This window comes from Periplaneta americana, chromosome 4, assembly GCF_040183065.1.
Source record: "Periplaneta americana isolate PAMFEO1 chromosome 4, P.americana_PAMFEO1_priV1, whole genome shotgun sequence".
NCBI classification, from domain to species: Eukaryota; Metazoa; Arthropoda; class Insecta; order Blattodea; family Blattidae; genus Periplaneta; species Periplaneta americana.
The window spans coordinates 195757774-195774106 of record NC_091120.1 but is presented as its reverse complement, the minus strand read 5'-3'; the positions used below and the strand labels follow the sequence as shown (position 1 = coordinate 195774106).

General features: G+C 32.1%; 1 protein-coding gene across 8 annotated transcripts in view; it reads left to right on the top strand.

The window, feature by feature from the left end:
- The window catches only part of PDZ-GEF (PDZ domain-containing guanine nucleotide exchange factor), a 504712-nt gene that overhangs the window by 392406 nt on the left and 95973 nt on the right, over nucleotides 1-16333 (top strand). For all 8 annotated transcript variants that reach the window (XR_011331894.1, XM_069824559.1, XM_069824560.1 and 5 more), the window contains 4 exons: nucleotides 2420-2556; nucleotides 5542-5830; nucleotides 9844-10003; nucleotides 11931-12270. Coding sequence is in view for 7 of the 8 variants with exons in the window: in XM_069824559.1 (XP_069680660.1) it covers nucleotides 2420-2556; nucleotides 5542-5830; nucleotides 9844-10003; nucleotides 11931-12270 (926 nt within the window). In the remaining variant the exon portion in view is untranslated. The remainder of the gene's footprint in view (nucleotides 1-2419; nucleotides 2557-5541; nucleotides 5831-9843; nucleotides 10004-11930; nucleotides 12271-16333) is intronic.

Genomic DNA, 16333 nt, shown 5'->3' with positions numbered 1-16333 from the left:
CCTACTATTATTCTAATTACTCTTTTTTGTAATAGAAATATATTGTTACTATCTGTGGAATTTCCCCAGAATATTATTCCAAAACTCATTACCGAGTGGAAGTATGCAAAGTAGGCTATATTGTTCTTAAGGTATTGATATTTACTAACTTTTGCATAGATCTAATAGCAAAACATGCTGAATTTAGTTTGGGGGTAATTTCTTTAATATGATTTTTCCAATTTAACACATTATCGATTTTTAAGCCAAGAAATTGTTTCTAATAGGGATCTATTGAACTTTAAATGGACATAAAAATTATTATTTTCTTATTGTACACTTTCGAATACTCTTTTCCAATCCTTAAGGGGACACTTGTATGATTTTTAAAACTGTCACAATTTTCATCTAAAATTTGTGGTATTTAAATTACATTAACAGACCCACAATATTATCATCTGTACAAAATTTGGTGCCATTAGAATTAATGGTTTTGAAATTATATTTTTGAATATATTTTATATTGACATCACTGAAAAGGCTCCTGACATCAAAGTTTTCAAAATGTTTAGTTCATATTGGCTCGTAAGCTTGAAAATAGCCACGGGAATAAAAAATTGTAGACGCTTTTTTCAATCCTTAGTATTCCATGTAGTAACCTCTTGTTCACTGTGGTGATATCAGTGAACACAGCAACAATTGACCAAAATATAGACACAGTGAACAAGAGGTTACTAGATGGAATACTAAGTTCTATATGACATTGAAAAAAAGCGTCTACAATTATAGATGCGGTGAACGAAAGGGTTAATCTAAGTGCAATATGAATATGCCCTGAAGGAACTTAATATTAATATTTCTTACAAATGCTATAGAGATTTCACTTTAAGAAAAAAGCATTGGTTTTATGGGCCCTTCCTAGTCATTGTACAAGCTATGTGGTAGGTAGGCGTTTCTACGGCAACTGTCATTTGATAGAATAGCCCCATATGCCCAATGCTTTTTTCTTAAGGTAAAATTCTCTATAATTAAATTTTATTTATCAACTTTTATTTGAAATCTGTGAGAAGTTTCAGACCAATCCGACAATAACTATTGTGCAAGGAGCTTTTTTTTTATTGAATAAAATGCTTAAAATTTTAAAGTCGAGGGGGAAAAAAAACCATTTCTCTCAATTCACTGACGCACCATATATTTAAAATAATTTATTCGCAGCTCTTAGCATCTCTGGAATCTACAATCAGCACTTTGGTAATCTTAATCTTTAATAGTGCAGTGTGCTGTGTAGGAGGTATCAGATTGTTAGAGTAGCTTTGAGAAACATTTTCATGACAGTTTCTCTAAGCAAGCATAAATACTGATAAGTTTTACCTCTTGTTTAATTGTTTGTCGAACTCTGTTTCCATACTTTGTCCATTTTCTATGAATTGTTGATCTGTTAGGCACTTTATCTCCAGAAAAAATATCTCCGAAATTCTCTGCTGGGCAGTTGATTATTGTTTTTCAATTACAACAAATGAAAATGTTTCGTTCTTTGGTAAATATTCTGAGCTATGATTCACACACACAATGCAGCAATATATTATTACAAAACTAAAGCTTATCAGCAAATTGACTCAACATGACTCAGTGTGATGCATCAATTAGAGGCACCAGTCTGCAAGATTGCAAAACAAATAAATGCCACCAAGATGGTTTTACCGTGAATGAAAACAAGATTTTTTCACTGATATTTACAATGTGTTATTTTTTCTTGCTATTTTCTGCACTTTGTAGTTTTTCGTTTTTACTTATGCTATACTATACATATCACAAAAAAGTTTGGAAACATTTCCAGTATTTTCTGGATTTATACTCCACATTGGTAGTTAAGGATTTTTCCGAATTATGGATATTTGTATACCTCGTAATACAGGATATTTATAAAATGAATAACTAATTTAATTTAATGATTTTAATAGTTTGGTTAATTGAAAAGTTGAAAATGCAAATTTTTTCTAAGTTTCTATATTGTTGTATAGTTGATGCAGTTTGAAGAAACATTATGAAGAGCAGGAAGGAGCATGTTATGGTGATATAATGCACAACAAATTTGCAATTAGTGTTCACAGTTAATGGAAAATTTGTAAAGAATAGGAGTCATATGTGCATAAATAATTTATTGATTCGTAGAACAAGTTCTTATTGTTATTATTAAGCCTTTATTAAGTTAAGGATGAAAAGCTTCTACTAAAAATCACTTTTATACGTAGTCTCCATATCTATACACATCAATGCATTTTTTCATGTGCATAGATTATCACACTTTTTAAACAGGTGGGAATTTAAAATTCTTATCTAGCAATACTTTACACGTAACACATAATCGAAACTTACTTTTTAAATGGGATAGTAGGTAACTAAAGCAATATATTCTATGTGCTCATCTCTTGGTCAACAGGGCTCACCAGAAAGGCTAATGCTGCAGCTCATAGAGGAAAACTCGGTTATCGATCCAACATACGTTGAGGACTTCCTCTTGACACATCGCACCTTCATAAACAGTTCAGTTCAAGTTGCAAACCAGCTGCTTCAGTGGTAAGAATTCAGCTATTTTACTTCTCCAATTCTTTTTTATATTAAATAATTTTAATTCCATGTTTTATTACCTCATTGTCTGAGCTAAGATATTTACATCTCATCCTATTACTTCTTTCCAATGTACAATCAATCAAAATAATACTGCCTATTCTTTGTTAATCTAGAGAGAGATAATCTATATATTTACTCATCATATGTGTTGAACTTGTACTGTAATATTTCTTAATTCTTTTCATGTTGTATCAATGCATGCAATCCCTCTGTTTTCTGAACAAGATTAGTTTCCTGTAAGGTACATGTTTTCTTCATGTTTTTATTTAGTTCCATAGTTGAATTGCAATGGACAATATTTTAGAAGTATCTCTCTTTTTTTCTCCAGTCTCTCTTTTCTTTTTCCAGCCTCTCTTTTCTTTTTTCAGTCTCTCTTTTCTTTTTTTCAGTCTCTTTCTAGTCTCTCTTTTTCCAGTTTCACTATCACTTTCACTTCCTTTTGCCTCTTTCATTTCCTAATATCTCGTTCTTTCTCCTATATCTCAGTCTCCTTTCAGCATTTCTTTCTTTTCCCAATGTATCTTTCCTTTTTTCCAATGTCTATTCCTTTTTCCCAATTTTCCCCCATTTTTCTAACGTCTCTCTTTTTTTTTTTCCAGTGTCTCTTCCCAGTGTCTCTTTTTTCAGTCTCTTTTTTTTTTCAGTTTTTCTTTCTATATCGCAATGCCTCTATTTCCCAAGATTCGTTTCCTTTAAGGTACTGTACATGTTTCCTTCATGTTTTTGTTTAATCCATAGTTGAATTGCAATCGACAATATTTTAGAAGTATCTCTTTTTTCTCCAGTCTCTCTTTTCTTTTTCCAGTCTCTCTTTTCTTTTTCCAGTCTCTCTTTTCTTTTTTTCAGTCTCTTTCTAGGCTCTCTCTCTTTTTCCAGTTTCACTGTCACTTTCACTTTCTTTTGCCTCTTTCATTTTCTAATCTCTTATTCTTTTTCCTATATCTCAGTCTCCTTTCAGCGTTTCTTTCTTTTCCCAATGTATCTTTCCTTTTTTCCAATGTCTCTTCCTTTTTCCCAATTTTCCCCCCGTTTTTCTAACGTCTCTTTTTTTTTTCCAGTGTCTCTTCCCAGCGTCTCTTTTTTTTCAGTCTCTTTGTTTCTCCCTACTTTTTTTTTTTTTTTTCCCCCCCCAGTGTCTCTTTCTATATCGCAATGCCTCTATTTCCCAAGATTCGTTTCCTGTAAGGTTCTGTACATGTTTTCTTCTTGTTTTTGTTTAATCCATAGTTGAATTGCAATGGACAATATTTTAGAAGTATTTCTCTTTTTTTCTCCAGCCTCTCTTTTCTTTTTCCAGCCTCTCTTTTCTTTTTTCAGTCTCTTTCTAGTCTCTCTTTTTCCAGTTTCACTGTCACTTTCACTTTCTTTTGCCTCTTTCATTTCCTAATCTCTTATTCTTTTTCCTATATCTCAGTCTCCTTTCAGCGTTTCTTTCTTTTCCCAATGTATCTTTCCTTTTTTCCAATGTCTCTTCCTTTTTCCCAATTTTCCCCCGTTTTTCTAATGTCTCTCTTTTTTTTTCCAGTGTCTCTTCCCAGCGTCTCTTTCTTTTTTCAGTCTCTTTGTTTCTCCCTACTTTTTTTCTTTCAGTTTCTCTTTCTATATCGCAATGCCTCTATTTCCCAAGATTCGTTTCCTGTAAGGTACTGTACATGTTTTCTTCTTGTTTTTGTTTAATCCATAGTTGAATTGCAATGGACAATATTTTAGAAGTATTTCTCTTTTTTTCTCCAGTCTCTCTTTTCTTTTTCCAGTCTCTCTTTTCTTTTTTCAGTCTCTTTCTAGTCTCTCTTTTTCCAGTTTCACTGTCACTTTCTCTTTCTTTTGCCTCTTTCATTTCTTAATCTCTCGTCCTTTTTCCTATATCTAAGTCTCCTTTCAGCGTTTCTTTCTTTTCCCAATGTATCTTTCCTTTTTTCCAATGTCTCTTCCTTTTTCCCAATTTTCCCCCGTTTTTCTAACGTCTCTCTTTTTTTTCCAGTGTCTCTTTCCAGCGTCTCTTTCTTTTTTCAGTCTCTTTGTTTCTCCCTACGTTTTTTTTTTTTTCCAGTTTCTCTTTCTATATCGCAATGCCTCTATTTCCCAAGATTAGTTTTCTGTAAGGTACTGTACATGTTTTCTTCATGTTTTTGTTTAATCCATAGTTGAATTGCAATGGACAATATTTTAGAAGTATCTCTCTTTTTTCTCCAGTCTCTCTTTTCTTTTTCCAGTCTCTTTCTAGTCTCTCGCTCTCTTTTTCCAGTTTCACTGTCACTTTCACTTTCTTTTGCCTCTTTAATTTCCTAATCTCTCATTCTTTTTCCTATATCTCAGTCTCCTTTCAGCGTTTCTTTCTTTTCCCAATGTCTCTTCCTTTTTCTCAATTTTTCCTCGTTTTTCTAACGTCTCTTTTTTTTTCCAGTTTCTCTTCCCAGCATCTCTTTCTTTTTTCAGTCTCTCTGTTTCTCCCTATGTCTTTTTTTTCCCAGTGTTTCTTTCTGTTACCAATGTGGCTTTCTGTTTCCTAATACCTTTCTTTGTTTTCCACCATCGTCTCTTTTTATTTCCCAATGTCTCTTTGTTTTTCCCTAACGTTTCTTTCTGTTCCAATCTTTCCTTTTTTTTCTATATTTTATCTCCCTATACTTTTTTCTCTTTTCAGCTTGTTCTTTTTTTTATTTCTTTCATGTTCTTCACATTTTCTTCCTTAACTACTTCCGTCTTTCATTTCACGCATTCGTCTTTGTTTACTTTCTGCATTATTATAGTCTATACATATACAACACAATGTTCCCTATTTAATGTGCGAATAATTTGCTATACATCAATTTCCTGTGTTTACATTTAATCCTGTTGCTGTCCATTATCAAGAGATTGTTATCATTGTGAAGTGGATATGTTGTAGGGTGATTGTTTACTAAGAACAACATCTGATGGCATGTCACGCAGGTTTAACGAGGCAGTGGTACGTGACAGGGTAACAAGGGTAGTGCTGCTCTGGGTTAATAACCACTTCACAGACTTCGAGACAGACCCCGCCATGATGGAGTTCCTGGAGACCTTTGAAGTGGGACTGGAAAGAGAGAAAATGCAGGGCCAGTTAAGGCTCCTCAACATCGCGTGTGCAGCGAAAGCACGAACACGAAACGTAACGCTTGCGAGACCGTCTCGTGATGAGGTGCTGCATTTCTCCATACTCGGTGGCTATGAAAGGGGCTTCGGCATTTTCATATCCAAGGTGAGATCCAGAATAATTTTACTCTTCGGTCATAAGTATTAAGAATATAGCGCTGCAGTCAGAAGGATTAAGAATCTGATAAACTTCTCTAATGTTATTGTCAATATTGTTTTAGCCTTTCTCTAATTTCAGATGTTAAAATAACTCCGTTTTGGTTGAAGTGAAGAAGATAAGATTTATTTCTGCCATTAAGGGAAGACTCCACTGATAATTATGAAAATTTTTCCAAATTTTTTAAGCTATTTCACTTATTCAGAATTTATATTTTCATACCCCAAATGGATTCAGCTCAATTCTGATTACAAATACTCGTATGTTTACACTTTTTAAATTAAGGCTGGAAGGGGGCGTGGAATTTAAAGAGCTGTCAAAATTGTTTTTCATCGAAGAATTCTTTTTTAAAATTTCTGATTGTTGATTCAACACCAACTTTCTTATGCCAAATATTAATCAATCTGGATGAAATTTTTACTGCAAGTATTTATGAGGTAGCTGCATGTTTCTGTGCATTTATTTTGTGAGAAATGCTGCTAGTTTATTTTATTAATATTTTTCTTAATGCTGCTAGTTTATTTTATTAATATTTTTCTTAATGCTGCTAGTTTATTTTATTAATATTTTTCTTAATGCTGCTAGTTTATTTTATTAATATTTTTCTTAATGCTGCTAGTTTATTTTATTAATATTTTTCTTAATATTGCTAGTTTATTTTATTAATATTTTTCTTAATATTGCTAGTTTATTTTATTAATATTTTTCTTAATGCTGCTAGTTTATTTTATTAATATTTTTCTTAATGCTGCTAGTTTATTTTATTAATATTTTTCTTAATGCTGCTAGTTTATTTTGTTAATATTTTTCTTAATATTGCTAGTTTATTTATTTATTTTTTTTTTTTCTTTATTGTGCTAAAACAGCATGTTCCATTGCATACAATATTTGCAATACTACATGCTATGTTTATGTTATATATCCAAAATTTAAAATAAATAAAATGTATCTACTCTACACAATATATGATCAACTAGTAATTATAAATCTTATGCTTAAGAACATTACAAATGCACAATTATTTAATACATCACAAATACACATTACACATCCACAATTAAATTATCTATTTACTATACAGAATCAATCCGCTCGCCAGTTACAAAGCTTATGCCTAAATGCATTATCAGAAAAATTTTTTACAAGTGTTGCAATATTACATACTATGTTTAATATATTTATATGTTATTTTTATGTTACATACATGTTCACAGTCATTTAACAATACACTATTGCAATAGACGGAGTCATATTTGAATTGTACATCACAGATCAACAATTTCAAATCTTATTTTATTAATATTTTTCTTAATGCTGCTAGTTTATTTTATTAATATTTTTCTTAATGCTGCTAGTTTATTTTATTAATATTTTTCTTAATACTGCTAGTTTATTTTATTAATATTTTTCTTAATGCTGCTAGTTTATTTTATTAATATTTTTCTTAATGCTGCTAGTTTATTTTATTAATATTTTTCTTAATGCTGCTAGTTTATTTTATTAATATTTTTCTTAATGCTGCTAGTTTATTTTATTAATATTTTTCTTAATGCTGCTAGTTTATTTTATTAATATTTTTCTTAATGCTGCTAGTTTATTTTATTAATATTTTTCTTAATGCTGCTAGTTTATTTTATTAATATTTTTCTTAATGCTGCTAGTTTATTTTATTAATATTTTTCTTAATGCTGCTAGTTTATTTTATTAATATTTTTCTTAAAGCTGCTAGTTTATTTTATTAATATTTTTCTTAATGCTGCTAGTTTATTTTATTAATATTTTTCTTAATGCTGCTAGTTTATTTTATTAATATTTTTCTTAATGCTGCTAGTTTATTTTATTAATATTTTTCTTAATGCTGCTAGTTTATTTTATTAATATTTTTCTTAATGCTGCTAGTTTATTTTATTAATATTTTTCTTAAGAAAAACAATTTTGACAGCTCTTTAAATTCCACGCCCCCTTCCAGCCTTAATTTAAAAAGTGTAAACATACGAGTATTTGTAATCAGAATTGAGCTGAATCCATTTGGGGTATGAAAAATATAAATTCTGAATAAGTGAAATAGCTAAAAAAATTTGGAAAAATTTTCATGATTTTCAATGGAGTCTTCCCTTAATCAAATAAATCTTTCAATCGAAATTGGATCGGTGTCGGTTAGAGTTCCCGAGTAGCTCAGTGGTAGAGCGTTGGTACGTTAAACCAAAGGTCCCGGGTTCGATACCCGGCTCCGGAACAATTTTTCCCTCGAAATTATTCAAATCTTTTAATCATTCATAAAAAATTTAAAATTACAATTTTCAGAAAAATTCAGTTGTTGGAATCTTGCAGAACATACATTCATGTACAGTATATTAAGCTTTTGTTTTTAATCATTTGGAAATTATTTTACAAAATGTGTTTAAAGGTAATTCTCTTACAGTCTGTGATAGATTGTTAAAGAATTTTTCACTCAGGACTGTGTTTTATTGTGAAATAACACAGTGTGTGTGGAAGTAATTTCCGAGTTTGATAAAAATGTGACTTAGAATAATGTTCCGTGATTTATAAAGCTTAACGATGATTGTAGGTAAAAGAAATTTTCTACTTTTTTATTTGTAACACTGAAAGAAATTTTTAGAAATTATTTTTGTATCATTGAAATTGTTTCTTATAAAATTGATTTGCAAAGAGTTATAGAATGGCACTGAAAGCAACTTCTCAAAACTGTGAAAGTAACAAAAAGAATTACTTATTTCATTTTAATTTCTCAAAAATTTAAATATTAACGGTCTTACTAATAAAAACTCTATATACAGACGTTTAACTGTCTTATACTTATACAATGAGTAGCTCGTTTATACGTCGTGTGTAAATTCCTTACTAATAATCACTACATACGTCGTGTATAACAGTACAACTGTTACACAGCTACGTCATAGTTTCGTCATTACTTCATTACGAAAGGTAACAGAATATCTGAGATTCTCTATTGCATAGAGTGCTTTAGTGTGCCGTGTTAAGTATCGATAGTACAACTGGCTCTAATCGATTACCACACTATATTTTGGTCAAAGAGTACAAGCTACAGCAATATTATTCTAATTATTCTGTGCTCTTTGGTGTGTTACAAGGCATCCATCATCATAAAATGACAGTCGATACGAACAGCTGTTAGAGGGGTGGCCATTTTTTCGCTATATACAACGCTTAAACAAGGGGTTTCGTGTATATAACTACTGCAAAGCAATTCCCATTGTATAGTTACAGCCTGTTTATACATCCACCGCTTATGCATGGTTTATGAGTAACGTTTTCTGTCTCAACGCTGCATAAGTCTCGTATAAAAACTATACACGGTTTATTAGTAAGACCGTTAACCAATACTTATTCTATGTGATGATAAAAATATAATTTGTTATCCTTGTATTATTCTGTGCTCTTTGGTTTGTTCTTCTGTGGTTACAAGGCATCCATCATCATAAAATTACAGTCGATACGAACAGCTGTTAGAGGGGCGGCCATTTTTTCTCTATATACAATGCTTGAACAAGGGGTTTCGTGTATATAACTACTGCAAAGCAATTCCCATTGTATAGTTACAGCCTGTTTATACATCCACCGCTTATGCATGGTTTATTAATAACATTTTCTGTCTCAACTCTGCATAAGTCTCGTATAAAAACTATACACGGTTTATTAGTAAGACCGTTAACCAATACTTATTCTATGTGATGATAAAAATATAATTTGTTATCCTTGTGGAGTTGCATACGGTATTGGACAAATTTGGTATTTAAATGACTAAGTTTTGATACTATCCACTCAATTAAGACATAAAATTAAGCTATAGATTCCAATAACAGAGTATATATTGAGTCTATGAGCGTCAAGCAGTTGAAAGCTATCCGTTTAAAACGTTTGTTTCCTAGATGCAGTATGAATTGCGTATGTGAACTGGTAATAAACTTCTTAATCTGCAGGTGGACAAGAGGTCAAAAGCAGAAGACGTGGGTTTGAAACGAGGCGATCAGATTCTAGAGGTGAACGGTCAGAGTTTTGAGCACGTGAGTCATCCTAAAGCTCTGGACATTCTCCGAGGCACTACCCACCTCAGCATCACTGTTAAATCTAACCTTCTTGGTAAGCACAGAGTAGCAATTACTTTTGAATAAGGAACGTTAAATGTATTATAATGCTGCCGACATTACATTGCGTCTTCTGTTATTGTATTTATTTGACTTGATCATCGTTGGTGATTGAACTAGTGGTCACGAAACTTGCTTTTAGAACCAAGATACAGTTAAGCTTTCATCTATTATTCCCAGATACATCATTCAATTTATAAGGTTTCTGAAGAGAAGCTATTTAAACTATGGAAATAAAATCTGCCTCAAGCGATGCCTGCTTTATCGTTTTCGCTCATTTGCTGGTCCGAATTTTTAGTTCTGAAGATCATTAATCCGGATTAATTGATTTTAAGAAGGTAGTAATGACAGTGGCTGACGTTTTTGGAACTTGGATTAGTACTCTGAAATTGCAGTTTAATTGGTTTTGCTTCTGTTTTAATTGAATTCGGTTTCTTTTTTAGTTTGGTTTCGTTCCTTTTGTAGTTTGGTTTAATACCTGTTTTGGTTTGATTTAGTTTTTTTTATAGTTTAGCTTTTTTTAGTTTGGTTTATTTTTTCAGTTTGGTTTAGTTTCTTTTTTACTTTGATTTGGTTTGGTTTATTTTTTAGTTCGAGTTAGTTCCTTTTCTTTGGTATTATTATTATTATTTTATTTATTTATTTGTTTTTTTTTTTCTTTAAGTATGGGTTAGTTTTTTTTAGTTCGGTATAGGTTGGCTTCTTAGTTCAGTTTTATTTTCTTCTATTGTTGTTGTTGTTGTTGTTTTCTAATGCCAGGCGTTTGACAATAAAGTCATTTGACCTCTTGCACTCCAATATTTTTCAAAGATATTATCATGACCAGCCAATGAAGCACAGATTTTGAGGTGCTCCGAATCCATTTCTTGGTTTGAGTTGCACAATGGGCAGTTAGGGGACTGATATATTCCAATTCTATGCAGGTGTTTGGCCAAACAATCATGGCCTGTTGCCAATCTAAATGCAGCTACAGACGATTTTCGTGGTAAATCAGGAATTAACTGTGGATTATGTTGCAGAGAGTTCCATTTTTTCCCTTGGGATTGTGTTATCAAATTTTGTTTGTTGAAGTCTAAGTATGTAGATTTAATAAATCTTTTCACAGAGTAATACGTAGATTTAGTAACAGGTCTGTAAGTAGCAGTGCTGCCCTTCTTTGCTAAAGCATCCGCATTCTCGTTTCCCAGGATTCCACAATGGGATGGTATCCATTGGAATACAATTCTTTTATGAGTGATATTAATTGAGAGAGCATTTTAGTTATTTCTGCTGTTTGAGATGAAGGTGTGTGTCTAGAGACTATTGATAGAATAGCTGCTTTGGAGTCTGACAATATAACTGCATTCTTAAATTTATTGATGTGGCATAGAAGATTCCCGAGACTTTCACTTATTGCAACGATTTCTCCATCAAAACTTGTTGTTCCATATCCAAGAGATCTATAAAGTGAGAAGAGACAGCACATAACACCTGCACCAGCACCTTGTTTTCTGGAGATCAAGGATCCGTCGATTTATAAATGAAGCCAGTTTTGTGGAGGGTTTCTAATATTAATTATCTATAAAGACAATTGTTTTAGTATTTCAGTGTTTACTTCTGATTTCAGTATTTCTTCTGTTAAATTTAGATTATATTCTATATTTAATAGATTTAAAGGGTTTGGTTTAATTTGTAAGTTTTCTTTTAAATTCGGGATATTGATTTTCTGTTTTAATTCTTGAACAATGGATATGAAACTTTTTTGGGTTTTCAATCTACAGAGAGGACTGTATGAATGCCAATTGTTTCCTGGTAATCTGATAAGTTTTTCATATTGAATCAGTGCTTTTTCTTCTATTGTCAAAAAAATGTAAAGTTTTTGGTAATTGCTCATATTATACCAAATTCTGTCGTGAACAGTGTGTAAAATTTTGTGTTTTCAGCTTTCAAAGAAATGCTTCAGACGCCAGAGAACTCCCCACGTAACAGGGTACGAAAGGACTCCGGGCTGCCGTTACTTCAGCCAGATCCTCGTTCAAGACTTGACCCGATGCAGTTATCAGTGGTGCCAACAATTTCAAACCCGCCAATGACTCCCTGTGTCACAGCCAACACTGGAACACCCCTTAATGCATCCCCTGTCAAGGAGACTAATGGTGGTTGTGGTGGTGGTGGGGGAGGTGGAAAGAAGGAAGGACATAAGGGCTTCATGACGCTCGGTCCAAAGCACAGATTCCGGAGGGCACTGGAGAGGATGAATATTCTGCCTAAGAACACCATCAAGTGAGTATAAGAGTTAATAAAGCACATACTGGCTGGATTATGGATTACTTACACATCCATCTAGGTGGAAAAGAATTTGACGTCATAACTACTGACTTAGATATTCACAGATTTTTAGTTTTTGTTATTTTAATTATTAGAGACATGTTTAGTTTACCAGTTACCAAAGATGCTAAAATTATTTTCTTTGAAGATTTTGTGCAGCCTAGGACATAGAAGGATTTAAGATGGTAAGGTGGTAAAATATTTGTAATCATAAAAATATCTCAAACATCTTCTCTTTCAACATTTAAGAAACCTCAGAATATATAAAGGATAAATCGTAAGTAATGTCATTAATTTCAGAGGGTTATTCTTTGAGATCTTTCGAACAAAATAAATTTTAATACAGTTTTGCTCGTTTTTGCTTTCTTTTCGAGATAAAAATTGTTTCATATGAAACATTTCATAACGTGTTTTGGAAAAGCTGTTGATGTAATTCCCAATATGCCCAGTCAATTTAAGAAAGCACTGTATTATGATAACTGATTGAAAGAATTTTAGTTTTATCCTTTAAATGTGCAGAAATTTGATCTGAACAAACGTAACTTTTCGTTCTGCAATAGTAATATGCGTTACAAGAGCGGTATGTTGAAGTTTTCACGTTCGAGGAAAAGTTTGAAAAAGAGAAATGTAGTTGAGCTTTCTTAATTTCCGAGAATTGAAAGAAAACATACCGCTCGTGTATCGTACATTATTTTGTGCGAAGATCGTTTATTACATACCTGAAAGAGGAATTTCTAATTAGTTGCAATGAAATCTCCATCTTGGTTTCTGTTCAATGACGGCAAATTTGCAAAACAAAAATATCTATCTTCAACATTGTTGCTTTAAAATGTTTTCTGTGTTTACTATAGGCTACTCCAGCAGGCCCGTGATATAAGTCTGTCTTTTGTTTTCCCCCAGTCTATAAATGCGAACTTAAAAGAAACGGTAAGGTTATGTAATGATTTATTTTTAATTTTAATATTTTAACAATATTATTTATATAACATATTGCAGTAATAACATCGGCAAGTTGATTTGTTGATTTTTTTCACGGCTTCCTTAATGTTACTTGCATCACGAATGCAGTAACTTTAGTGGAGTTGTAGAGCTTACTTAATTTTTGCAAATATTTAAAAACAATAATTAACAGTGCAATTTAGGTGAAATTGCAGTGGTAAGTTTCCAATTTATAATTATTACTATATTGAACGTCTCTAAAAATAATATGTTAAAAGCCTAAAGCAGTAAAATTAATGTCGCGCTTAAGCGGTAAGAAGAGGGAAATTGTTATGTGTGTTACGTTGGGAATACTGAATGTGGTATTTTAGACTTACCGCAGATTGGTTTTGTGCGGAAACCAAGCAAAAATGCATGATCTCGCACAAAGGAATTTTAGTGTTACATTTGTTTGGATCAAATTTCTGCACATTTGAAGGCCAAATTTAAAAATTCTTTCATTAATTTATTATCATAATATACTTCTGTCACAAATTGACTGAGCATGTTTGTAGTTTAGTCAACTGTCCGAAAACAAGTCTGAACCTCAAAAGTGATACCAAAAAAATTGTTCTTTCTCTGACGCATATCGTCAAGTGAGATGTACTGCCTGATAATAGATGTCCATATCAGACAAAACCTCAATCAGAGGTAAATATTGGGAATTAAATCAATGTCTTTCCCAAAACATGCTATGAAATGTTTTATAGCCTATAAAACAATTTTGTCCACACCTGTGGAGTAACGGTTAGAGCGTCTAGCCGCGAAACCAGTTGGCCCGGGTTCGATTCCCAGTCAGGGCAAGTTACCTGGTTGAGGTTTTTTTTTCGGGGTTTTCCCTCAACCCAAAATGAGCAAATGCTGGGTAACTTTCGGTGTTGGACCCCGGACTCATTTCACCGGCATTATCACCTTCATCTCATTCAGACGCTAAATAACCTAAGCTGTTGGTAAAGCGTCATAAAATAACCTACTAAAAAAAAAAATAAAAATAAAACAATTTTTATCTCGGAAAGGAAACAAAAGAAAGCAAAATTGTAGTGAACTTTTTTGTTTGGAATATCTCAGAGAATACCCACTGAAATTAATGAAATTATTTACAATTCACTCTGTATATAGAAATGCATGACTTGGGACCTTGAGCAAAATGGTTTCATTATACTTAACATCTGTCTTTTACATAAAAACGAAGTTAATTAAGAACCCTCAAACTTTAATCAGTTTCAGAACCTTACTCATCGCAGTCCCTATTGGTGGTATTCTGTACCCTGGATTTATTACCACACTGTTTATATCTTTTGAGACCTAATGGGATTGGAGTCATACATGGTTTATTTTAACCTTCAAATTCTATGACTTTCATTATATTGTCATTCTGTGCATATGTTTTCTAAAGTTATAGTGTGCATTAGTTTATTTTCAGGGCCAAGATTTATTTAGTGATGTTATTAGATAGCTTATCAATCATTCCTTTTCTACATCACAGACATCTTTACAAAAATAATGTATTTATTTCTACAAACAGATTATACAGTGAAACCTCTCCTTACAGACACCCCCAAGATACGGGCAGATTTTTATATCCCAACTGAAATAATACAGAAATAATGATAAATTTAACTCTCGTTTATGGACACTCTCAGACACGGACACGGACAGCTGGTTCACAGTCCTAAAGCTTGCTTTACCTCCTGACTGCTGACAGAACTTGGATTTCAAGATCTAATGTGTTACAAAAATGGAAAATTCAGTTTTGAGAACTGTACAGAAATTCTTTAACATGAAAGAAGACAATAAGGGTCTCGTAGGCTACCACTAGCCCAGCTGGCTACCCCTTGTTAGCAGGAAGTGGGTGGATAAACAAAGTCATAACATTTAACCTGTCTGATGGGTCCAAGGTTTCCGCGATCGTGAAATTGTATTCGACACATTATAGGGTTGGTAGGATAATTGTCTTCACTTCAATCAGTTGTTCTGTTTCGAGAGACATGGCACCTGAACGTAAAGGTTAAGTTGAAAACTGTAAATTACAGTACTGCATAACTGTAGACCTAGAATAAAATTGCATGGCATGGTACTGTATTTTTCTTTTCCAGTTTTATCTACTGCAGTTCAAAGTTGCAAAGAATTTACTGTATACTGTACGTAGAATTAAACTACAGTAATACATTTCACTTAAAGCGTGAACGGATACATAATACATATTATAAATTTACTGTTAGATTGGGGAGCCTCCCTCCCAATAAAGGACACCTCCCAGATGCGGACAGATTGTTACATCCCTTCGATGTCCGTAAATGAGAGATTTCACTGTATATTAGTTCTTTGGTTTATATGACTAGTAGAGATAGGATTTTCTATGTAGTGTACCATAGACATCTTTGCAAAAGTAATGGATTTGTATCTATAAAATATATATATTGTGGTTCTATGACTAGTAGAGATGGGATTTTCTATGTAGTTTATCATAGAAATTGCTTTGCTTTTGGTTGTTGGATTATTTGTAATCTTTCTTTCTCCTTAAGACACTCTCAATCAAAATTATTCTGAAGATAATATCTACACACCATCATATTACGCGAAATATGTGAATTTATACACTACCTATCTGAGTAAATAGACAGTTTCATAGCTTGGTAAAATGTGCTGTTTTATATTGGTTAATATGTTAATAGAAGTACTTTAAACATAATTTAGAAGTACATACACTAGACTCTCAAGATCTACTGCAATTTGCCTACCAACTATAACAAGTGTGTAAAATACCTTAATATAACTTGAATTTAAAATATTCATTTTAATATCAATTTCTTTCAGCATTAAAAATTAATAATTATGTAAAGTTTAAATAATAAATATTATAAACAGCAATTTTTGTAATATTTCTTCTAATTAGAAATTAAAGCAGTTCTTAGATTGTCTGTTAGATATTTCAGTAATATCTTGAACTACACTATTTAATTTCCATTGTGTCTATATTTCTGAAGATTTTCTTGTCTTAGTAGTGTAATTTTTTTCGTTTTCTAGAATAGTCTGATGT